Source organism: Panthera onca, chromosome B4, assembly GCF_046562875.1.
Source record: "Panthera onca isolate mPanOnc1 chromosome B4, mPanOnc1 haplotype 2, whole genome shotgun sequence".
Lineage (NCBI taxonomy): Eukaryota > Metazoa > Chordata > Mammalia > Carnivora > Felidae > Panthera > Panthera onca.
This window is the reverse complement of record NC_138345.1, coordinates 19258907-19285097: the sequence shown is the minus strand read 5'-3', so window position 1 is coordinate 19285097 and position 26191 is coordinate 19258907. Positions and strand designations below refer to the sequence as shown.

At 40.2% G+C, this 26191-nt stretch overlaps 1 protein-coding gene across 14 annotated transcripts in view; it reads left to right on the top strand.

Annotated features, from left to right (window-relative positions):
- NEBL (nebulette) overlaps positions 1-26191 on the top strand; it is a 357579-nt gene that overhangs the window by 264513 nt on the left and 66875 nt on the right. For 11 of the 14 annotated variants that reach the window (XM_081796063.1, XM_081796062.1, XM_081796065.1 and 8 more), the window contains 5 exons: positions 448-558; positions 9080-9181; positions 10139-10240; positions 20311-20424; positions 22011-22112. The exons of 2 other annotated variants lie outside the window; for them this stretch is intronic. In XM_081796063.1, coding sequence (XP_081652189.1) covers positions 448-558; positions 9080-9181; positions 10139-10240; positions 20311-20424; positions 22011-22112 — 531 coding nt within the window. The remainder of the gene's footprint in view (positions 1-447; positions 559-9079; positions 9182-10138; positions 10241-20310; positions 20425-22010; positions 22113-26191) is intronic. One more of the 14 variants, XM_081796061.1, reaches the window with a different exon arrangement.

Below are 26191 nucleotides of genomic sequence, written 5' to 3'. Positions count from 1 at the left end.
AGGTTAGGGCGTTTCATGAGGTTTATGTTATAATATAACCGTGCCTACGGAAAGTCATAACAACTAATTAAAAGATGAAAAAATTCCCCTATAAATGTCTGATCATTTCCCCCCACCGTGTCAGTTGCTTTCCCAAGATTTAAACCTTGGACATTTATGACCCCCAAAGGCTCATAGATTTGGAAGGTTTCCCAAAACTGTAGCTGAGATTCAAGCGAGCTGCATATGGGTGGGAGTTTCAGTGTACAGTGAAGAGTTAGAATTACAAGTCTAACCTGAAGCACTAACATTAAAGCACTGTGTATACTCTCTCATTATAGAAGCTTAGGCGACTATGTCCATCATGATGGTATTCAAAAACACAAACTTCTAGCGAAAACACTGAACTTTAACAGGTAAGAATTTAACATACCCCTGAATGAAACTAACTGATGTGTGTTTTTTAAGGTTGCCTATAAGCAGAAACATGATGCTGCCAGAGGATTCTCAGATTATGCTCATATGAAGGAGCCACCCGAGATCAAACATGCCATGGAGGTCAATAAACACCAGAGTAATGTAAGGAAGCCGTCCCTCGTGATTTTCTGGGGAATTGTAGTTCACCACATGAGGGCTAATGGATATGTTGTCAAAATTTAATTATTACAGCTCTCCTATTCAAAAAGGACTGTAAAATTTTTTTTTTCTTTCTTTCTTTCTTTCTTTCTTTCTTTCTTTCTTTCTTTCTTCTCTCCTTCCTCCTTTCTTTCTTTCTTTCTTTCTTTCTTTCTTTCTTTCTTTCTTCTTTCCTTCCTCCCTCTTTTCTTTCTTTCTTTCTTTCTTTCTTTCTTTCTTTCTTTCTTTCTTTCAAATCTCTCCGTGTTCAGTCAGAAGTCCATCTGAATTATTCTGTCAAAAGCATAAAAACCTTGTGGAATGCCTTTAAAATGTCAGGCACTTACAGATATTAAAAACTGTGCTTTGGACCTGTTGGGTTATTAGCATTTCCTAGAGTGCCCTTGACTTGATGGTGAAGCTCCCATAGTTTCCAGTCTAGAATTACAGACGAACTTGGAGAAAGGGCCCCATAAATCACTGATCCAGGGAAGAGTCACAAATGCTAGTGAGATTGTACCCCACTCCTGTTTCTTTTGGAATGTATATGAAGAGCAAATTGTCAAACTCAAGACCCATGGAGAACATGAAAGCAGTTAAACAAGCCCATAGAAAATGAAAATGAATTATTTTTTAAAATGTTTATTTATTTTTGAGAGAGACAGAGAGAGACAGAGAGAGAGAGAGCGAGCGTGAGTGGGGGAGGGGCAGAGAGAGAAGGGGACAGAAGATCCAAAGCGGGCTCTGTGCTAACAGCAGTGACCCCATGCGGGGCTCCAACTCGTGAACCTTGAGACGAAGCTGGATGCTCAACTGACTGAGCCACCCAGGCACCCTGAGAATGAATTCTTTTATAAGTTAGCAGATTATACAGTTGTAAGTTAGCAGGCACATGAAAACCTTCATGTGTTTGTTCAATGACCACCACTCTCCTGGTGGCCTAGAAGAATAGTTTCTTCCTGAGATTTCAGTGGAAGCCTGTTTCTCTCCCCGTTGTCAGTTCTTTGCTCTCTAGAAAGAATGCAGGAACTGTGTGTTTGGGTCTTTATGGGTTAGAATCAGTTACGATAAAGGTGTCTGCCTTAGCTGGGTCAAGAAACTCCCTTTCTTTGGAAAGTACCTGATACATCTTGGTCATCTCACGTGGGCTCTGTCCCACCACTGCGTTCCTTTATTGAATGGTGCTTTGCTGACTCTGTCCCCAGAGCCCCGGCTGTTCAGTGTCTCTTTGCAGGTTGGCAACAATTATCTGATATTAAATTGTAATAGGTCAGTGCTTAAGTAAAAACTGAGCGAGGTTTTACATTTTAATTCAAATGTGTAAACACATGCCAATAACAAGACAATTTTCTAAGATGCTTTAACCTTGATAAGAGATGAGGAAGCTACGTGTCTGTAATTACCAGCAAGGCCATTTTAAGGGGATGCTTTGTAAGAACGGTTTGCTTACAGAATGAGGATCATAATCATCATAACTACCACTTAGCGAGCCCTGCTGCACGGCAGGAACTGTGCCAAGACCCTGATCATTTCCAGTTCTCGCAAAGTCCCTGCACTGCATCCCAGTTTGTAGATGAAGGAAACGAGACCAAAGAGTCAAACTCCCAAGCCCACGCTCTCCATTCCGCCCTGCTACCTCCCTCTTAAAAGTCACTGGTTACTGGTCAAGGTTTTACGTGAAATCTTTTTTAAAGGTGGGACCTAATAGGTTATCATCAGAATGTAGATGAACAGATTCAAGGCACTGCGGGAAAGAAGGTGGCGGCGGTGGTCCGGGAGGGGCCGGACCACACTACACGGACCCTCGGGAAGCCTTTTCCAACTCTATAATTCAATGAAATTCAAATACGGAAGTTCCTTATCATAGAACCGGGGTTATTATTTTAACTGTGCCTTTTCTTTTAAAAGGTCTTTGATTGAGGGATTGAGGGAATAGAGTATAAAGGCCTTTTCTCTTCCATTCAATACTGTGTACTTATGGGAGAAGGGTGTATTTACTTACACTCCTCTGCCTTCTCGGCTCAACCTTTACATGCAAAGTTTGTACATATAATAGGATTTAGAAAGTGTTTAAGACTATTTGCTCAGATTTAAAGTGAGAATGATATTTGTATTCTACCTGTGAAGTAGTTGATATTCCCCTAGAGTCAAGGCACTCAGAATAATACATTTGTTGTCCCTACAATATGAGATTTAAACCTAGGTCTGGAACGCCCCAAGAAAGCAGGAACTTCTCTTGGCTCGTAGGTGAGGCGACCGCATCTCCACGGTAGACGACACCCTGTCTCCCATAAAGCTTCAGTCCGGTCACCCTCATCTGCCCAGAACTAACTAACAGAATGACCCTTTCGTAAGGTGGAGTGCCGCTTTACGTTGTGCCCCGAAGTGATGCGATTTAATGAAACTAAAATGTGTGGCACATGTACATCTGATTTACCTAGAAATAATGCAAAGAGGCCTCCTGGCTTGCCTTTTTATGTTTCTCCCCAAAGCAAGTGAGTTTCCACTCTCTGTTAAGAGAACCAGGAAACCAGGACAGCTGTGCTTTAAGCCTTGTAATTTCTGCCTCCTTTCGGCTCAAACTTTTATTAGAACATCCACCAATGGGTTTAAGGGTGTGATCTTTCTTTTAGAACCTCTCTCTCCCTCCGGCCTTGAGAGGAGAGGGCTTCGGTGAGGGCCATCTGAATCCTCACCTCTGCGTAACTGAGAGTTTCAAGAGGAAGGCTATTCTAGGGGTGCTAGTCTCTTCTGTCACCCCCAAATTCAGTGAGCACAGAACAGGGGGGAAATCATTTGTCTGAATACCCCCCACGGTAGCACATAACAGAAAAGGAATTCAGAGTCAGACCACATGTTGCCTGGATGACCTTGGACAGGTTACTTAATATCTCCAAATCTCAGCATTCCCATCTGTAAAATGGGGCAGTGATAATCTACCTCACTGGGCTCTCACGAGTATTAAATGAGATGGTACATGTGAAGGGCTTTGCAGAAGAGCTGTTCCATAAAATATGAGTCCTTTTTGGTCCTCCTCCAATTTTAAAGGGTGATCTGAGAGGTTAGGATGATTTCATAGTCAATTTGAAATAATTAAAAGAGCTTAGATTTAGAAAAGAGCCAACTCAATATGCAATTTATTTTAAGAAGCGTTTAGTTCAGAAGGGCATGTTCAAAATATTTCTGAACCCATATAACTACCTATCTTGTTGATACTAAAATCAAGAAATTATTAAAAACAGCCAATCTAAATCCTTTCGTATCTTAAGGGATGTACCCCTGCCAAATTCTTCTAATGTAATTTAGAGGAACTGGAGGTAATCTATCCTGTTACTTTCCCCTAAAGATGGGCTCGAAATGAAAACCCCAGTAACATGATTAGTTCTCATCAATCTTATCAGAGACGTGAAACCCAATAGGTCTGAAGGAAGTCAAACAAAGTTTGAATTGCCATCTTCAGTTTTGCAAGTAATGTGGTCTGTATAGACTTGGGGTGAAATTGGAGTGATAAACTTTTCCAAAACACCATATTGGTAATCAATTCAATGTGTATTAGAAGGAAGTATTCAGCAGGGAAACAAGAGACTTAATGTCCTTTTTGAGCATGATGTATATACTTCCTTGATGGCAATAAAAACTTATCAGGAGATACAATTTCTTTTCTTTTCCATCAGAAAGTGAAAAAGCTTAGAGATAAATCAGTAAAATGATACTGGAAAAACATTCGTGGTTCCCTGTGATTTCCTGGTGTGACTTACAATAACAGCACTTCAGGACTTAGTATTAAAATAGACGCATTAGTATTTTGTTCATCTCCAAGAGTAGTTAGTAATACCCATTCTGCCTTCTTTACAAGATTACGGTGGTGGTAAAATGAAGTCATGAGTAAGAAAATGTCTGTCAACTCTAAAATGATTTTTGTAAACAAGACAGGCATAAAAACGACAAAGATAAAGCTCCATATTCTACTCCATCTTTTAGGAAATGGAAAACTTTTGTGCCTTCTGATGAATATCAGATCCTGCATTTACTTGTAAATAAAAGGTTTACATTCTCTCAAAAAAAACATATGTACAATGTAATATTTTACTAGTTTTTTTACGTACAGCGTGCCCAGACGGAAATAAGCGTACGATGGGATTTCCAGTCCATGCGCCTATCTGATGATACCTGGGAGCTGTTCTCATGTGAGAGTTTCCAATGACAATAAAAGTATTTCTTGAGAATGACTTCACCAGCGCTTTGAGATTATCACTAAATACAGGCCACACGACTCACTTCCGTTCTGCAGACTTAAAAGATGTCCGTCCTATCTAGTCTCTTCTCACCAAGAATCATGTTACCCTTCAGCAGAGTAGCAAAGGGAATGAATGGTTCTGGGCCAGTTGGATTTGATTTATTTAAGTCTACTCAAGTGAACGTGGTGAGCTAAGAAGTTCAAAAAGAAATTCTGATGGGATTAATATCTCTCTTGGAGGCAACGAAGAACATATTGGACACTGCAGAAAAACATGAAGTGGAGATGGCATTCGTCGGGAGTTTCTAGAGTTAGCACCAGAACTCCGCCTCAAGTTAGCTAAGTAAAACATGAGAATTTATGGGTTTACATAATTAGACATTCAAGCTGCCTTCAAGTGTAACGATCCAGAGATCACAGTGTCACCGGGACTCTTCCTCTCGACCCGTCTCGTGGCTTTGCTTTCGGACGGACTCTGTCTAGGTGGTCTCAAGATGGCAGCTGGTGTTTCCAAAATCAAATCGTCCCCTCGGCAGCTGATCCCAGAGAGAAAAGACAGTAGGTCTTTCTCCCTCAGCCTCGGATCCATCGGTGCCTCTGGCCCCCCCCGGGTTATGTGTCTGCCCTCTTATCGATCATGGTTTCCAAGGGGATGGGGTATCTGATTGGACAGACTGTCATGTGGCTGTTTCTGTCATCGAGAAGGTAGTCTGCATTGGACAGCCCCACCAATTCACGTGGAGTGACGGAGAGGCAGTTTCCAAAGGAAAAATCCCAGGCGGATTAGAAGAAAAGGATAAATGTCCATTACAACGGAAAATGACCCAGAGACGTGGGAAAGGGCAGGGAAATAAATTTAGTGGGGGGGGGGGGGGGGAGATAAGAGGAAGAGATCAAGCAGGTATAGTAATAATTCTAGGTGTTCCTGAAGAAGAAACCGTAATCATTCTCTACAGATATTATTAAAAAGGTAAGGAGTTTATCTTGGATACAGGATCAGCGTATAAGAAAATGGTCATCGTATGAGAATTCCTTTATTGCCTTGGGTGGGACCTATAGAAGGAAACAATCAAACTTCATTGAAAGGTATAATAAGAGATTTAAAGAAGTGGGGAAACACACTTTCTCCTGGGAAGAGACTGAAGTATCTCTCTTCTCCTTTTTTCGTCCCTCCTCCGGCTTTTTTCCTCCTCTCCTATGCTCTGAGGACGCAGTAGGGAGCAACACATTACCAAAACAAGGTAAAATCAGTTGCTGGCCCTCGAGCTTGCACGCATCCTGGGCTTGACGATTTTCAGGAGCCTCCTGTTTTCTCCTTCTTCAACATCGTTCTGTAGAACACGAGAAGTTTCTAAGATTCAAGATTCATGAGAAGACAGCCTGAAGAACGGAGACCGGTCGGTCCACTGTTCCAATACAGTTAGCACTTGGGGGTTTGAAGTCATTCCGGAAATAGGGGGAAAAAACCATATATATTCTTTGACCTTCCACTGCCAAACCTCTCTTCGGCCGTGTACCGTTTTTCCTCTTCCCGGGTTCGGACAGACTGCAGAACGGAGCTAAGACACGTTGTGGACACTTGAGAAATGTCAGGCGAGCCCCCCTCAAAGCCGGGCAGCCGGCACACCACCAAGTTCAGACATCGTTGCTCATGGTGCAGCCCAGGAGCTGGTGGCCCTGTGCCTCCCCGCATGAAGCCCCGTTCCCGTGGGATGTCCCCACGCACTGATATTCTGGAAGATCTGACTAGCGACCGGGCTCCCGTGCTGCTCTCCTGTGTGGCTCTGTGCCGTCCGCTTGTTTGAATCTGCAGCTCTTGTCAATCTTCATATTTGTTTTGAGTCACATATGCCGGCCTCTAATTTGCAATTTACATGGATGATGGGGCCCTATTCAGAGTCCTGCTCCTGCTGCCTTTGTGCCCCTCACCTCTCTTCACGCAGTCATTAGGCTGAGCAGCATATAATTACATAACCCATGCAAAGCTTAGATTTCTGGAAGGTTGCAGCTCTTTTCAGAAAGTAAGGGTTTCCGTTTTTATCCTCATTCTTTTCTAAACAAAAAGACATTCCCCCCCTGTGGTTTTTGTATGAATGCAGTAACTTAGAAACAGTTAGTCTTGTAGGTGGGTAGTAATTTCGGTTTGTTTTCACCTGAGAGTCGGTTTTTGTTTACACAGCTTGTGTTTAACTGAGCGCCGGCTGAGGTTGATTGGCCATCGTTGGAGCGGGAGCGTGTTGCTATTTGAAGCCAATGAAATTGGCTTAATTTTAAATCCCGAAGGATTTAAAATTCGCCCAACAATATAACTCAGTTTCCAGCCCATTTTCATGTTTCTTTTGCTACCCGTGTGCACAAAACCTACCTGAATTACTTGCTAAGGTAAAGCCTGTGAAAACAGAAATAGTGAAGAAAACAGATGCTCTTGCTGAAATTACGCGAGTTCTATCGAAGCTGTGTTTACTTGTTAGACAGATTCATGATTATAAACACAGTTTAAAAAGACCTCACAGTCTTGGTGGTGAGGCAAAAGCAAGCCCTTAAAAGAATAAATAGAAATGTATGTAAACATTTCACCGAAATGAAATAATATAATGCGTAGGGAGCCTATCAAAGTATTAATGCATTTTCATTTCTTGTACCTGATAATTATTTTTGAAGGAAGTAAGAAAGTACAAATGGTTTTTAACTCTACAAGACTGAAAGGAAAATAACAAGATACACTGATATTATCTAGAACACTGGCTTATATAGATCAACAGGGGAATTCATTAGAATGCGGATTCTTGAGCCCCATTTACCGGAATTCTGTTACGTAGGGTTGAGGATGGACCTCAGGAATCTAGTTTTCTTTTTTTTTTTTTTTTTTTAACGTTTATTTATTTTTGAGACAGAGAGAGACAGAGCACGAACAGGGGAGGGGCAGAGAGAGAGGGAGACACAGAATCCGAAGCAGGCTCCAGGCTCTGAGCCATCGGCCCAGAGCCCGACGCGGGGCTCGAACTCACGGACCGTGAGATCGTGACCTGAGCTGAAGTCGGATGCTTAACCGACTGAGCCACCCAGGTGCCCCAGGAATCTAGTTTTTGAATAAGTACCTTAGATGATCCTACTGTAGAAAATTCACAGGCAGCATTAGAAATATTTGTATTGTACCAATATAAATAATTGTGCATTTTGTGTAGATGTTCAGTTGTAAGTTTCTGTGTCTTACCTTTCTACGCCTTGAAAAAATGAAGGTGGGTCTTAAAAACGACCATTGCTGCACTCTTTGCGTTAGAACTTTAATAGAACTAATGTAATGGACAAATCAATCAGCCCCTGGTGACATTGCCAGGTAGAATTACATCTGGAAAATAGATAAATATTCCTTTAACTTATGACCAACCTCGAGAAACAGAGAAGTGGACAGATTGGTGAGGTGTTGACCGGGGCAGGGGGCATTATACTAGTTTTGGTCTGGTCTCACTTCCTGTTTGTCAGTCGAATTCAAATCTGAATAACCACCATCACCTAAAGTAGGTTTGATAAAATTTACATATATTTTTCTCTTTAAATTTACATATATTTTTCTATTTTCCGTGCTTCAGTTTGGTTGCATCTCATGTGCATTCAGAGAATGAATGTTCCTTAATGTAATTGCTTTTATTTTTTGGACTCATTGTGAATGGTAGTTGCTAGAAAATAAAACTGTCAGTAAACATGACTAGTCTTCCCACACACGGGCATTTTAAGAGTCCAGTCAGAAAAAGAAGAGAAAGCCGGAGAGGAACAGCTTCACACACCCTTACCCCAGGAAATGATTTTCTCCTTTCATGTGCTGGGCTTATCCTGCATCCACTGGGGGTCAAGACTGTGTGATGGGCAAGTTAAGGCCCTTGATGAGGATATTCTGTATGTGAATATGCACATACACAGATACCCACGTTGACATGCTTATCAGAGCGGTCTCTGTAAAGTCCTGTAAGACTGGTTTTGTGCCAAAGTCTTGGGCTCACATTTTTTTATGTTGTATGAATCCAGTTCATATGCAGTAATGCTAGTGAGAGTTAGGTGTGGTAGAAAAAAGAATGTATCTATTCAAATAAAGGTTGTGCTTAAAAAAACTTTAAAAAACAGCTCGTGGCCGGTGGGTTCTCTAAGATGATTTAGCACAGATAAATGATTTTATAGACATTAAGTCTGGTAGTTATATAAATTTACTAATTTCTTTTTCTTTCTTTCAATCAAAACTGCCTCTTGGGTCAGATTTCTTATAGAAAAGATGTACAGGACACCCACACGTACAGTGCGGATCTCAACAGACCAGACATCAAGATGGCAACGCAGATCTCCAAGATCATAAGCAACGTAATCTCTCTTTCTTATCTTGAGCAGAAATGATTTCTTATTTTTTGCAGGAGACAACCTGTGGCTTTGGTAGTTGAACGGTTAATTGAATTGGTGAAATCATGACGTCTCAATTTTTTTTTAATCTGAATCATCCACTTGACTATGTAGGTTATTCAGGTATATGCAGAAACTGCTCAAAGTTGCCTTCACTATGGCTAATGCTGCCATACTTTCAGAGAAGTAAGTGCTGTGCTCGCATTCAGATGTCTCAGCCTGAATGTCAACTTTGTCCGTCATCTGGTCTGATATTATCTCTCACCTTACCTTGTCCCGAAGAATATCACTTGGCCTTATTCCCATCGCGTTCCTGTTAATTGTGCAGATTCTTTTTAGCCACCATTTACCCTTGTACATTTTCTACACATCGTGGCTGTTTTCTTATCTTCTCCAAGATATCCTTCTTGGTTAATACCATTTAACTTAAACATACCTTTGCACCTTGGTTAAAAATGATGACCTAACACAAACCAAATATTTGAATAATGTAGACTATACTCACCTTAAAAGTCAATAACTATTTACGAAATTTAACTTCATGTTAACCAAACAGGGCTAAATTCCTGAGATCAAGCGAGCCATACAGGCTGTCTGCCTGCAGAATTTGGGATCTCAATTACCCAGAAATTTCTTCTAATATTTTTTTTCAGTGTTTATACAGAAACACAATGATGACAATGGTGACAGGGTACAAAGATTCAAACTTGGTAATTATTTTACTACAAAAGGGTTGAGTTTATTTATATAACCACACGAAGTCAATTTCTGCCCTAGCAGTCAGCATTTTATCATTTGGTGGATTGTAACGGATGTTTTTTTGTGGACTGACCATCTATTATATTTTATTTCAGCTAATGTTAATGTAATGCTTCATTGGAAAGTAGAAATATTTAACATTCTCATATTTATTCATTTTAGGCAGAGTACAAGAAAGGGCAAGGAGTAATGAATAAAGAGCCTGCTGTAATTGGAAGACCAGATTTCGAACATGCTGTGGAAGCTTCTAAACTTTCTAGTCAAGTAAGACTCGAGTGATGACTCCACAATGATTTGATTGAGAGATTTTGTTTCTAGTGGCACAGGAGAATATTTCATCTTAGATAATATCTTTAATTGCAAGACTATGCAAAGATAATGTTTCTGAAACTATTTCAGATAGGATTGCAATAATTATAAATTTCACTAAGGCATAAAAATAAGTCCAATTGTAAGCATGAGACAAAGGTTTCTTTTCTCCAGGCTCAAATTCTAACCCTTTTTAATGAGGTGGGCTGTGTTGTCACATTTCCTAGGATTTCGAGAATTCAGCAATCCTGATACCAATTAGATTAGATCAATAATTAGATTGCTATCTATGTATACACACATACACACGCTTTGTAACTTGGTAGTAAAATATCAATTTCCGAATGCTTTTGTTTAATCACAAGATAAGAAAGAGGTGAGACACATGAAGGAAACTTTGAAATCTTACTGAAGACCATCAAATAAGATCTGCATATAAAGGCAGGTCATGCTTTAGGCTGAAAGTCTCGGCAGGTAAAAATTGCAGTTCTCCCCAAATGAATATATAAATGTCATGCAATTTCAATGACAAGCCAGTAGAACTTTTTTTAAGTATGGATAAACGATCTTAGAGTTTGAATGGAAAGGAAACGCCTGAGAATAGCCTTTAAAAGTATGAAAATGAAGACCAGTGAAGAACTTTAGTTGTGAGTTACCATAACATAATATAAAACCACTGAAATTAAATCAATCTGGGATTAGTACAGTAAGAGATAAAATGATCAGTAAGCTAGCATAGGGAATCCTGAAATAGACTCCAATATGTATAAGAATTTAATATACGATGAAAGTGTTGGTTCAAGGCAGTGGGGAGAAGTTGTATTAGTTAATAAATGGCGCTGACATAAATGTCCATCCATCAGAGTAAAAATAAAATTGGACCTGAATCTTAAACTACATACAAAATGAATTCCAGATGGATTAGAGATGTGAATGTAAACAATAAAATAATTTTTTAAATCTTAAAAGAAAACCCAGGAGAATATACATAGCACATAGGGATAACAGAGTTGTTCTTAGATAAGACCAGAGATCCAGAAGCTATATAAGGAAAGTTAGGCGTATTTGACTATAGAATTAAAACTCTCTCGATGGAAAATGATAATATTTGCCAGGTCAACAATAGTAATATCAAAAGCGATTTTTATACATTTACGGTGTTTTCAACTTTGACGATACCCGTTCCTCAAGTTGCAAAGTTGGATTACATTTCAAAATGGAGAGGTGTAAATGAGGAAAACTGTGAAACCAGATAGAAGAACATGATGACATTTGCACCAATGAGAAGACCTATTGTGCTCTAGCTCAGGTGTCTCAATACTCAATATTGTAAAAATGTTAATTCTTCCAAAATTAATGTTAAAAACTCCATGCAAGGGGCCCCTGGCTGACTCACTTGGTGGAGCATGTGACTCTTGATCTCAGGGTCATGAGTTCGAGCCGCATGTTGTGGGCAGAATTTATTTTAAAAACTAAATTAAATCGGGGCACCTGGGTGGCTCAGTTGGTGAAGCATCCAACTTCGGCTCAGGTCACGATCTCATGGTTTGTGGGTTTGAGCCCTGAGTCAGAGCTGTCAGCGCAGAGCCTGCTTGGGATTTTCTCTCTCTCTCCCTCTCTCTCTCTGCCCCCCTCACACACTCTCTCTCTCAAAATAAATAAACGTAAAAAAAATTCAACAGGTTAGATGGTCTATAGAGAAGGAAGTGTCTGCGAAAGGCTTTTTCTAATTTTAATTTTTATTTATTTTTTAAAATTTATTTAAAAATTTTAAATTTTATTTTGGAGAGTGAGAGTGAGCGAGCGTGAACAGGTGAGATGGGCAGAGAGAGAGGGAGAGAGAATCTTAAGCAGGCTCCATACCTAGCACAGAGCCCAATAAAGGGCTTGATCCCATGACTCTGGGATCATGACCTGAGCCAAAATCAAGAGTCAGGCACCCAACTGATTGAGCTAACCATTCGCTCCTATTTTGATATTTCAGATTAAGTCACCAGAAATCCTACCATGTGATCCTCCCTGGGTTTTTAGGCAGGTTAAAACAAAAAAAATTCAACTCCTTTAGCAACTGTACAACCAGATACCTAAGCAGATCGTAATTTGCAAGTTACATCTTTATTTTCCCCGTGACATTCTTGCTGCTCTCATAAACTCATGAGAGAAAAAGGAAAACTGGGCAGATGAATATAGAGGACTTCTGGAATGAAGGCGACACGTTCCGTGTGTGTATTTTCAGGGGGGTGAACTAGAGTCGAGGGCAGAAAGTGTGGTTTCTTATTTTCACTGACAATTCGACCATCATGTATTGTCTTGCTCCTCACCTAATGACAGATTATAGATACAGGAGCACTCAAAGGCAAAGAAATGCCTAGAAAGGAAGTGACTTAGGAAGGCAGGAAGCAGAGGACCCCGGGGACAGGTGCAGGAGGGGGAGAGCAGATAGCACCAGGAGCACTGAGAGAGGAGGCGGAGAGGAGGTAATGCTCGCAGCGTATAGTGGAAAGACCTGCCTGATGAAGGGGTGAGAACGAGAGGGCAGGGGGCAGAGTTCTTCCAAGTAAGCAGTAAATTGTCCTCTGAGGGGTTGAGCCTGGGAAAGGTGATGGAAACCCAAAACCCTTTGTTAACTTGTACAGCAGCTTTGCTGCCATACTTGTGAAAGTTTCCTTTTTTAAAATCTGGTAGGCACATAAAATGATGGTCAAGTAATCGGGAGAAGATGAGTTAAAAAAAAAAATTAAAGTGACACGTCGCGTGCCAAGATAATGAGATTCGTGTATTTCCGGGTATCTCAAATGTTAGTGGGGTAACTGTTGAAGCCATCATCTTACAAACTTCTTTTCTTTTCTAAGATTTTTTTTTAAAGTTTATTTTGAGAGAGAAAGAGAGAGAGAAAATGAGTGGAGAAGGGGCAGAGAGAGAGAGAGGGACAGAGGATCCGAAGTGGGCTCCAGCAGAGAGCCCAGTGTGGGGCTCGAACTCACAAACTGAAATCATGACCTGAGCTGAAGTCAGACGCTTAACCGACTGAGCTACCCAAACACCCCCTTTTTCTAAAAGATTTTTTTAAGTGTATTTATTTATTTTGGGGGGGGGGGGAGACAAAATCCTTTTACGAGCAGCTGATTTGTTAATATATTCATATATTGTCTTTATTACTGGAAATTTGTCTACATGGTGAATGCAATTCTGTTAGTTTTATAACATCAAGGAAAACTTTTGTATTTATAATAACTAGTGTTTGTTCTAAAATTGCATGGGATGTATTGACAAGAATGGGTTTGAAACATAAAAAGTACATTTTAGATTGCCATTAAAATTTAATTATAAATATTGTCCTCAAATTGAATGGGGATGTTAATTGGTTTGGAGAATCTCCCATTCTGTCTTCCTGGCAAACACTCTCCCAACCAACTTCTTTACCCCCAAATTTTGGCTTCAGTGTCGCATCCTTGACTTGCCAATTTAAATTGTATTGCTCCCTCCCCTTCATTCTCAGTTCTGGTTCTTTATAGTTCTTAACACAGTCTGTATTAGTCAAAAATGTGTGTGTGTGTTTGTGTGTGTGTGTGTGTGTGTGTGTGTGTGTGAAATATCTCCTTTACTACCACATAGCAGGCTTTATGGGGACAGGGTTGACATGTGTTTAATTCATCATTACAGAATAGCACAGATTGGACTTCAGTAAATATACATAGACTGATTAAACAAATTTCTCTAGATCATTCACAGTTGGTACAAAGTAAGATGTTATTTTGTTATGAAAATAAGGACAGGGATATGATTTTGTGTAAAATTCAGATCTGAAAATACTATTGATTTTATGGCAAGTTCTACATAAGAATCTGGATATACTATCTTCCTTGATAGCTTTTAGTTTAATTTCATCCAAACTTGGAGAGAATTGGTGCCTATAGGTATATGGCATTGTGTTATTTGTTTATGCTTCATTTTCACTGATAATGAAGGTATACTTATCAAATTTTCCATTTTTCCGCTAACATTTGTTTCTGTGGCGATGATGAAAAGCTTTCTTTTGGAGTCTGCTTCTGCTTTTTTCTTCCTTTGTCTGGAGTCATAGGTGGGGCTGAAGTCCAGCACCCCTCGTGGTGAAGCTTTGAACTACTGCTTTAGAAGTCAGGCTTCAGGCCATTGAAACACTGCTTTGTCTAGATGCAGTTATGAGGAATGATTTAAGTTATATTATTGTAGTTTAACAATTCCAGTGTTTTCTCCAAGTGTGGGTCTCTGAAAATCTTGCTAAGTCTTAACATTCCTCATAAACTTTTAGGAGTATGATCCTATATACCTTTCCTATATTAAAAGGAAAGGTTGGTAAACATCAGGATCATTAGATACGATGGTATTTATAATGTAAATAAAATCAGTCATGGGCATAAGTAACTTTTTATTTGTTTGCAAAGTAATTGACTCAGGTATAGGGGGTAACATACATAAGGAGCAAACTCACCCAACCCAACACCTATTTCTCCCTTTCTCAAGTGGTCTTGAAACTGGAGGGAGATATTTTGTTCCATGGTTGAGTCCCCAGTTAGTCAAGGGAAAGCATCACGTCAGGAGATGTGAGTGTGCATGAAGAGACAGACACTCAGATGTGTGAAGTGTGGGTTGAAAATAGGGTAGGATATTGAATGTGTATGTGTAGTGAGTGAGTGAACCAGTCAGAAGGTGACCAAGGGACCCATTTAAACCATTTGGCTCTTTTCTCACTTCATTTACATGCAACCCTTTATAGCAAGAGATAAGAAATAGTTGGGTGTCAGTGTCTGATAAGCATGTTTTTTTTATGTAATGAAGTTATTTTGCTTTGTGGTTAACTGATGAGGGAAACTCTCGTGTCTTTGTTCCTTAGGCATCTTTGAATCAGATCACATGGAGTACTGAAGCTTAGAGATAAATTTCACAACACTTTGCCTCTTACTACACTTATTACAAGGATAGGAGTAACAGATATATTTTAAATAACTGATCTCACACTACAGAAATAACCTGGAAAGGTTAGACAGAATTTTAAAATTCAAGTCTTAGGGTGTATAACCCAATGCGTAGCAGTGGTAGAAATCTTTAAAAATAAAGTCCTCCCGAAAGGAGTTGTGTGCAGGTTAGACTAGTAAGTCGAAGGGAGACAATTTGGTATTGAGACAATTTGTAATATATTTCCATATTTGGATAGTGAATTAAGAGTGTGAATGGATTTCAAACCTCCACGCAAACATAACCATGATTTTGTGCGAAGTATGGTCACAAATTTTGGGATCATTTGCATTACTCTGTGCTTAATTAGTAATGTCACGAGAGTACTTTATTACACTTTGTTATATTTTTAAGATATTAGACTTCTATTAAATACTTTCAGGAGAATATTGCATTAGAATGGCATTTAGTTCTGAATAGCTTATTTTATGTACCCAATTATTCCTAAGATGTGTAATTTATGCCCCAGTTCACCCTTATTAGGACCTAAGCTGTGACTAACGCTCATTACATGTGAGGCATGCAGTTTCCCATGCATATTTTGAAAGTAGAATCCTTTACTTAGATGGGAATTGGTATTTTTCCATTTTGAAAAGAATGGTCTTAAGGTATTGAGGTGGATATCGAAACTTAAAAATCAGGGTTCTAAGTAAAGTATGCTGGATGAATGAAAAAAAAAATAAAGTTCTCATCAAAATCTATCGCAAGGCTATATCAAAATTTGAGGACACCGTGAAAGGTACCTGCTCCTGCCTTTCAGTGAAAGAATCCCTTCTCCATCCATGTATTTCATGTATCTATTTCAAATGAAATGCTGGACACTGTGCTTGGGGGTAGATTTTCAAAGGTGAACAGGACAGATACAGCTCCTGCCATCACTGAGCTTACAGCCTAATGGGAAAGATCCACAGTGCAGCGGTGTGGCAGATCATGACACCACGGTGTGATCTCTGTGACTGGGTAAAGGCGGGATGTTCCAAAAATACACCAGCAGTCTGGGACATCAGAGAGGGCTTTCAGAAAAAAAGTTCCTAATGTTCCTCTGAATGGTTTCTGCGCATCCTACAGGTATTAGGCTAAATGTAACTTCTTTTCATCATTATCCACAGAAACCATGGAGACTAACTACCCATGTATACTAACCACTCATCGATACTAACTTTATGAATGAATGAACGAATGCAAATCCAGCAGGAACTATATAGTAAAATACAGATTCAGTATAATGTTTTTATACCAATCGTTTTGCATTCCTTTCACATTCTTTATCTTCTTCATGGGCTCTAGTTCCAATCGATTTAACAGTGACTGTGGTATGCATGCACACGTGTGTGTGTGCATATGTGTGTGTGTGCATGTGTGTGTGTGTACTTGAAGAGTTAGAGAAATATTACAGATCCTGTAATCTCCGACACGTCTCAAGGTTTGACTCATTGTGTGAGTCATAAAAGAGAGTTTTTGCTTATCATTTTCATCATTAATTTATATATTTCTTTAATAAACATATAGGAAGTACCAAATCCATTCCAATCCATTATACCAGGCCCTAGGGATAAAAAAAATGAATAAAACTTTGTTCCTGGCTCACTGTCTAATGGGAGAATAGACACACCCAGATAATTTAAATATGTCCAAAATTAGAAAATAGTCTAATCTAGTATTAGCTAAGTGGCAAGCGTCGGTTACATCATCTCTGAGCGCAGAGAAGCCATCCTGCTCTCCGCATGCCAGCACAGGTACATGAGGGACGGAGGCCACATGGAGGGAGTGAAACTTGGAAATGAACGTGACGCATTCTCACCTGCCATCGACTCTGGCGTTTGTTCTTTCCAGGCGAAGGTATATTTCTGAAAAGCAATAATCGATCCACATTGCGATGACTCCTTTTTCCTCTCCTCACTACATCGAGCCTGTGTTGAGTTCCTGCCGTGAGGTAGGATGAGTTCCCACCCGAGGTTGGGGGTGGGATCAAGACACGCTCTGTCCAGACTGGCGTCCGAAATCCTTCCAGTGACAAACCTGCTCAAGTCGCAAACGTGCTTAGAATGACTTCATACCGGCCTTAGGATGAAGCCCAAGATCCGTGACAGCTACAGAGCTCCGTAGGGGCTGGCCATTCCTGCTTTCCGGTCTCTAGTGTAATCTCCATCCTCCGGCCACCCTTGTGTTCTTAAATTCCTTGATCATGCTGTGTGCCCCTCTCTCGCCTTCCACCTGCTGTTCCCTCTGGGTGCATTCTATCAGCATGCCCCTCCCCCCCACCCCTCTCCCCGCTTTCCCTCACTAAGTACACTCTCTTCGCGCCTTAACTCAAATACCCTCGGTTCCTCAGACTTGAAGAGGGTCTGCCACAAAATGTGGCTCCGTGGCCTCATTGCCCTGTGCTGCTGCACCCAGCTCACCCTCCCGGAATTTGTCTTTGTGCCTAACCATCACCAGTGACGCCTGGATGGAATCAAGTTCATTTTTTACTGCATGTCCCCGGGGCCTCCCTCAGGGACAGGGACTTCGTGAGCACAGGAGTATAAACACACATATGCATACATACATGCATATGTATATTAATATATATCAGTGTTTGCAGTATTAAATTCAATCACGTGATTATGATAAGTACAGCCAGCATAAATGGGGTTAGGGACGAACTCAGCTGGACTCTTGGCAAGTTTATAACGTAGCTAATGGGAGTGGAAGTGCTGGGGCGCTTAAACCACTTTTAAGCGACTGTGATTCAGTCAGATCTGCTGCTGGAAAGACTACCGACCCCCATCTTGACAGAGTGTATCTTGATCCCACCCCCAGCCTCGGGTGGGAACTCATCCTATCTCATGGCAGGAAATCAACACAGGCTCGATGTAGTGAGGAGAGGAAAAAGGAGTCATCGCAATGTGGATCGATTATTGCTTTTCGGAACCATACCTTCGCCTGGGAAAACAAGTGGCAAGTGAGAATGCCATTGGCTTCAGGTTCATTTCCAAGTTTCACCCGCTCCATGCTGTGGGCAGACGGTAGGACAGGCTCTCTCTTCTCAGAGAGGATATAACCTAATTTTGCCACTTAGCTAATACATAACTAAGATGCTTATGGTGCCCGGGGTTGGAGAATTTGAATCATTGAAGGAAAACTTGGTGCAAGCCAGGATTGCATAGGTGGATTGGTTGATGGGGTAAACAGCTACCAGAACGTTCAGGGCACTGAGGCCATCAGTTAGAATGTCTTGTTCAGTCAGGGGAGAGTGTTGGTGAATCTGGCTGAGTCAGGAGTGCCATTCAGGTGGAAGACAGTTAAGAGAGTCTCCTCTCATTGTCAAGCAAATGTCCTTTAGGCACTAAAAACCTAGAGAGACAAAAGCACAGATTAAAATATGGTGACAAGTGCCCTGGAAGAGGGATGGACAAGTGCCCTGCGACGGGAGTGGAATTTAGAGGAGGACCAGGGAGGGGAAACTTTTGCTGTGGTGCCCATGACTGTGGAAAATAGCAAATGAGATCTAAATTTATTTCATTGGTGATATTGTGCCTGATTTCAAGACATAAATATATATATTTCGTATAAAATCAGAGTTTTTCTTGTTTTGTAAAGTTTATTAACTAGTCTAATTAATTAGAATAAATGAGGTTTTGCCTGAATTTGTAAGGCAATGTGACTATCAGAAAGTTATTACTAGCAAATGGAGGCACAGCAGAAAATATTTCCTGTAAGCCATCCTGGAATCTTTTCCAAATGTATTCTCACCAAGATTTTCACTAGCGGTCTCCCATAGGTACCAGACATGTGTCCTTGAGGAAGACATCACCCAATGTACACTCAATTAAAACAGATAGTGGCAGCCAGACCCAAATTGCTTCTTGATAAAAATTACTTCAAGGGGCCCCTGGGTGGCTCAGTGGGTGGGTGGCTCAGTGGGTTGAGCATCTGACTCTTGATTTCAGCTCAGGTCATGATCTCACAGTTCCCTGAGATCGAGCCCCTCATGGGGCTCGGCACTGACAGCGCACAGCCTGCCTGGGATTCTCTGTCACCCTCTCTCTCCGCCCCTCCCCGGCTTGTGCGCGCACGCTCTGTCTCTCAAAATAAATAAATAAACTTTGAAAAATTAGAAAAAATTTTTTCGAGGTAGGGCTTAAAGATATATGAATGAAGATGCATTAGGACAATGTTGTAAGAACACAATACCGTGAGAATTGTAATATTGTAAAGTTATTGTAAGAGAACAAAAGAGCGAGCTTCTGCTTTTGAGGTCTATGCCTCCTTTTCCTGGATACAGGAATCAAAGTGGGTATGAGATTCCAATAACTAGTTTTTTGGGTTTTGTTTTTAGTAAAGGACTTGTATCTACATTTCAGGTAGTTATCATAACCTACCTTCACATATTTCTCTATCTATAGAGAAATTGATAGACTACTTTAAAAAGGAGAAAAATAATACAGAGTAAGTATTAGAGATACTTTGCTGCTGAATATAACTGTGGAGCTAAAGCAGAGGAATAAAAAATTGACATTAAATAGACCCAGGACATTTCAGAAAATGTAATCCCTAAAAATGAATTTTTGAGCAACTGGGAAATGATGAGAAAAACCATAACCTAAACCATGTCCCGTATTTGGAATAATTCCCTCAGGAAAATTCATATTCAAATTCTGGGTCTCAGGATCCATTTTCTAAATGTTATAGACTTTCATTCATCTGTGGTCTCAATTTCTAATTGATCATAGGCAATAAGAATGCAGAAATGGAAACCTGACATTTAAAAATCCTGAGATTTTAGTGTATAATTCTTGTTAATAGGATTTGAGTTCATGCCTAATTGCATTTATGATCAATGTTCAAGTAGAGGTTGTTTTTCCATAAAAAAATTTTTTATGCCTAATTAAGCTTTATAGGAGGAAAAATACCAGGAATTTAAACTTTGTTACCATTTGTTTTTAAGGTAGCTTAGGTCCGATCTAATTAAAAATCAAATGTTTCATTTTGAAAGCTTAAAGATAAATGTGCTGTTTAATTTATCCTGTTTTCTTCTTTTATGGCAGATTAAATACAAAGAAAAATTTGATAGTGAAATGAAGGATAAGAAACATCGTTACAATCCTCTTGAAAACGCTTCTTTTAGGCAAAGTCAGCTTGTCACTGCACTGGTGAGCGATGTAAGTTATGACGTGTGATTCATAGGCAATTATTTTCAGTATCTTTAGAATCAACTGTATTGTAATTACTAATTGCTAATACTGAATCGAGATAATGCAGTTCCCAAGTGTTTTAGTTGCAAACACTGAAGCATACTTTCCTGAGAGCTTTCTCGAGGAAAATGTATTATTGTAAGTTACCACTAATGGTTACTGATTACTGATTAGTTAATAAGTTAGGAATAGTATTGCTAATAAAACTATTCTATCTGATCAAGAGTAGAACCAGATTACAGAGTTTTGCAAAATAAGTGGTGTGTAGTATGTTAAATTAGTGGTTATGACAACAGTTAACTCATGTAATTGTGCCCAGGAAATTGGGCTCCTGTAACATATAACCTGGCATATGGTAGTTTATAAGAAAGAAATTTTCAGAAATTGCACTGATAACGTCTTAAACAGTGTCTTTCCTATCCCTTATGCAAACACTGTGAAATACCTCTTCACAGGTTTGGTTTCATTTTATGTTTTTAAAAATAATCAAGTTTCAGTTGACATGAAAAGATGCCTTAAATTTTTATTAGAATCAAGCAGAGCGTAAACACGGAAACATGGAAAAGAATGGATCACTTTGCTGTGGTTGAAGGATGCATAATACCTTTGCAAGTATTAAGATGAGGAATTGTTGAACTGTTGCTTTGTCAGATCACTGAAACTTTTCAACTCTTGCCCTGTCCTTGGGACTCAGCATAGCTTATTTCCCTTGATGTTTAGTAGGTATTGTTATTTGTGCCTCTTCACTCACCCGTGTTTCGTACCAACACTTGAAATGGGTCTGTTAGGATCACTGGAATATCAGAATGGATTCTTTGTCTTATTTGTTTTTTATCTTGTGTGCGTGTAAAAATGGAAAGCAGATAGGGTTGGAATATACGTAAAGGAACCTAGAGCATAGTGCTTGAAAGCACAGGGTTTAGAATTGGATTGCTTGAATTTGAATCCTGTTCTGCCTCTTAATTCTATACCTTCATCTTTCTGTGCCTTAGTTTACCCCTCTGTAAAATGGAGATACTTAAAGTATCTACCCACAAGGGTTGTGGAAATTAAATATTACGTATAAAATGTTTGGCACAAAGTAAATGCTCAAATATTTTCTGTTATTAATATTTTAGTATTACTATTACTAATATTGTATATTTAGAATAGTTGGAAATAAAAGAAGGTCTGTATTGCAATAGGATGAAAAAACACCAAAAACCCTTAAATTGCTCCAGAGCATAATTAAAATGTGGTAATTTCTAAAGAATAAAGTTACTGTTCCTTTTGAAAACAGAATGTCTATTAAAATTACCTGATTCTGTGACTGTCACCCTTTCTAAATATGTAAACAATAAAAGCAATTACCAAAATGTTTTCAAGACCCTAGCAGTAACTTTTTTAAGTCATTCTGTAGTAAATGAGCACCATCTTGTGGCCGCCTGTAAACTCGCCTGTTAATTTACCACTACGTGGTGTTTTTCGATGTATTGAAAATAATAATGGCGATAATGCAAAAGCATAATATTTTCTTCTCCTGGACGGTATGTTGTTCCCTGTTATTTTCATAGGTGAAGTACAAGAAAGACATTCAAAATATGCATGATCCAGTCTCGGATCTCCCAAACTTGTTCTTAGACCATGCTTTGAAAGCCAGCAAAATGCTCAGCCGAGTAAGTGGGTTTGTTTGATGGCAGCCGGGGATGCCCTGTGGCCCCAGAGAGCCAGGATGGCTTTGAGCCTGTTCATGAGCGTACCTGCTTCGTCAGGCGTGCCTGGGCTCCACCTCTCCCTGAATTACTAACTCCTTCAAAAGTAGCGGTCTGCTTGCTCGAAGCCCACGAAAGCTGTCGCTTTACACAGAGGGTTCTCGCTAGCTCTTTAATATCGCCCGAATGCAACCTTTCCTGTTGAACAACTACACTTCTAAGTGCTTGCACGAGACTTCTTTCTGTCGTTCTTCTTCCTCTTTCTTCTTCCCCATTAGACAAGCCACTTGAAGGTCAGGCTTAAAGCAGGGATCTTGTATTTTTTGGGGGCCAGAGCAGCATGTCTGGTATTTAAATGGGCCTCGGTAACATACAAGATCATCTTAGGCTAATTTGTGTTTTCTCTGGAAATAAATCCGACATTACGTTGGCACTCTACTTTTGGTCTTGTGGAGGCTTCCACGTTTTCTTCAAAGCAGTTAGGGGGCGAGAGCGTTTTTTTTCATGCCCTGGTGAAAATATTTGTGCACACTGCCAAGTAGTGATTCTGGCAGAACTCACCTCCTGGTTGCTGTTTCAAACACTTAAAGTGTGTGGACCCCGACTTCACCGGTTCTCATAGCTGAGGACCCCGGCTCACCTGTGCCCCATTGCCTACATCTCAGAATAGCCCCTGGTGATGATGAACTGTAATTTGACCTCAAGTTATTTCTATGCCAGCTCTAATAATTACGTGCTCATCCAGGCACTCAAAATTATCCAGATGTGTTGGATGTCTGCTTTGGGCCAGGTAAGATTAGATGGAAAATATGTTGGGCAAGGAATGTGAAAATAGTTGTCTTCAGGAGATATGCTCACAGTTCAGGACTGAGAACAACAACGACAACAGAACTTGTAGTCCAGACCTGGTTCGCAAACTATTAAAGAATGAGATAAAAGGGCGCCTGGGTGGCTCAGCCAGTTGAGCGTCTGACTCTTGGTTTCAGCTCAGCTCACGATCTCACGGTTCATGACTCTGAGCCCCACATCAGGCTCTGCACTGACAGTGCAGAGCCTGCTCGGGATTCTCTCTCCCCACCTCTCTCTCCTCCTCCCTGGCTTTCTCTCCCTCCCTCCCTCTCTCTCTCACTCTCTCCAAAAATAAATAAATAAACACAAAAACATTTTTAAAGAATGAGATCTGGCTTCAGATCAGGTTTAGAAATGTCTGCGCTTGGCCTCGAAGTATTGAAAGTTCTGTTCGCTATTTTGCAGTTGTCTTTTCTCCACCACTATCCCTGACCTCCTTCTTGAAATATATTATGTATGTAAAGAATTCGTACTTGCAGAGATTTTTAAATTAATTAATTGACTTTATCATTGGTCCTCGGGAGAAAAGCAGTCTGTCCTTCTTGCTGTCTATTGGGCAGAGAACCATAGACGACTGTCAGGTGTAGAATGAGACTCAGGTCAAGGACATTTTGTTCATGCTTCCTGTCGTTTCAGTGCTCATTCGTCCCCCTGTGCACACATTCCTGTGCTCCTTTAGTGGCTTTTTGAGATTCACATTTTCCTCCATGCCTCACGGGGATGTTTCTAAAAGTTGATACGTTGCTCTTCTCCGAGCTGACTGCTTTCTTCACGTTCAGTCTTTGCCATCCTGTTTTGATCATTGCAGCACCATTTGCCCTTGACTGTTTGGGTTAAATTTCCCAAGGAAGTGAGGATTCCTGTGTAGATAAGACAATAAAAATATCATGGTAGTAATTAAAAAATTCGGTAGCTGGAAGAATACATACCACTCCTAGGCAATATTTCTTTTCAAGAATATTGACCTTTATTTTATAAGAATGGCAAAATTAAGAAATCATAGCTTACTATAAATTGTTTCTATCACCTCCTCAGCAGAGAAACCCAGCAAAGTCATATATTACATTTATTGTATATACCATTTTTAAAGTCTAAATCTTCATTCAGGTGGTGCCTTTGCCTAGATTATAGATGTTTTTCTCCCCCATAGAAAAATTGTGGTTGAATAATTACTTCATGGGAGAAAAAGAGTTTAAGACTCAAATGCGTTACTCTGAGGTGTCTGTTTATTAAAGTTGTATGATAATGCATTGGCTAAAATTTATTGTACATTAGAATTGCCCTCTTTTAAATTTTAATGTAAAGAGAATGGGAATTTTGCTGATTTATAAAGGCAACTTAATTTTATCAAAAGATTGAATAAGAAAGTGCTTAATAAACAGACATTCTGCCAAAATTAGTTGTCAGCTTGTTATAAATCACTGTTTTTTAAAGACCTCTAAATGTCTTTGGTATAGATCACAAATTTTGTAAAACACATAGTGTGTAGAGTAAAATTTGTCCTTATGAGTTTGAATGGCCATTCTAATTAAAGCTTCGAAGGAACATTCCCTCCTGGAAAATAGGGCTCGGGCTCTCTTATAACTGCATAAGTGAAAAATCTACAGCACGTGTTACTCTGTCGTTCCCACTAGGAGGCAACAGAGACTATTGTATAAGGCACAGCAAGTCTTGAAAATGGTTTTGCAGACCTTAGTTCAAATAGGTTTTGTTTGGTTTTTAGTTTGTTTGTTTTTTAAATCGGAGTTTCTGAAATTCCGCGTCCCTAAAACAGATCACCGGGGACAGTATTTATTAACGTTTCCTCAGTCTCTATCCACTATTGCAGACAGAGTATCCTTCGGCTTTACTAGTTCTGGATTTTAAACCTGGTATGGAGTACGTTCTAGAGTGTGACATTTAGTTGATGATGATTTTAATTACGTATTATAAAATAACTTTTAAGTAAATTATAAAGTCTCTGAGTATGCTGTTGTCCTTCGAAATTGTTTATTTACTTTTTTTCAATTAGCAAAGGAGCCAAAATTTAGAGCTTATGCTCTTCAGTGGAGACGTAGGATGGGAACATTTTCTTGAGCTTCCTGGGGGCAGTTTACTCCCTCACTTTATTCTGGTTAGAGTGTTGGGGGAACCCATGACGTAGTGCTCTAATCGCCTGGGAGCACTTCGGGGACCCATCGCTGCGTCCCCGTGGAACATCCCTTCTCGTGCATCCTTCCCATCCCTGGCTCTGGGCCTCTTCCTGTTTCACTCTCAGATCCCTGGAGCATCTGCTAAGACCTGAAAGTCACTTCTGTTCTGGCCAGCTCTTTCCCGCTCTCTTTTGAATGCAAGCTTACCTCTCCCTACATCCTGCACAAAATTGCCGTTTCCCCTGAAATCCTCACTGCTTAAGGGGCAGCCAGCTTTACCTTAAGTCTCTGTAGCCTTGAGTCTTTGAGAGTTAGTTTATCTCTAGAAGGCTTTTCCAAATAGGGTGAAATAACTGATCTTTAATGGGAGAAGTCACGAAGCAATTTCTGTCTTATCGCACGCTGTTGTATTTGGAGTCCCACGGTTGCCAGATTTGGCATCTCTTCCAAATTCACCTTTTTGTCTGTGTCTTAATCCAATTTCTTCACCTTAAAAATTCAACCGGCTCTACCCAGACTCCTCTGTTTTTCTCGCAGGCACCACCTACCCTCCTTTTAGGAAAATTATTTGAATTAGTTCTCACTCTCTCATTTTCCTTATGATCCTTGCCAGTCATTCTCGTGGCCGAGCCCTCCTGTACAACTTTTTTCTTTTCCTGCCCCCCACTTTCCTTTCCTCTGTTCGTTCTTCTTTCCTTCTCTTCTCGTAGATGCTATCAAACACATTTCTGTTTGAGGATACGGGCTGGACAGATCGCCTTTATTTTGCCCACCTTGCTTGGTCACACGAGTCCCGTCACTGGCTTTAACATTGCCACTCCGCAGTGTCTTTCACATTGTGCTGACAGCTGGTTGTCCCCTGCTTCTCTTGGGTGTCTTGCCTTGACCACCTAGAGCTGATCTGCCCGGCCTTGTGGTTTCCCTTCTTGTGGGAAGTCCACAAGAGCAGCCAGCACGATGGGTTTGCCGCTCTTGTTGCCTTGTATTTTTCAGTTTGCATTCCTAAGGATTAGTTGCTTTAATCAGTCTCTTTTATCCTGATTTTATTTTCACGTTCTCTGT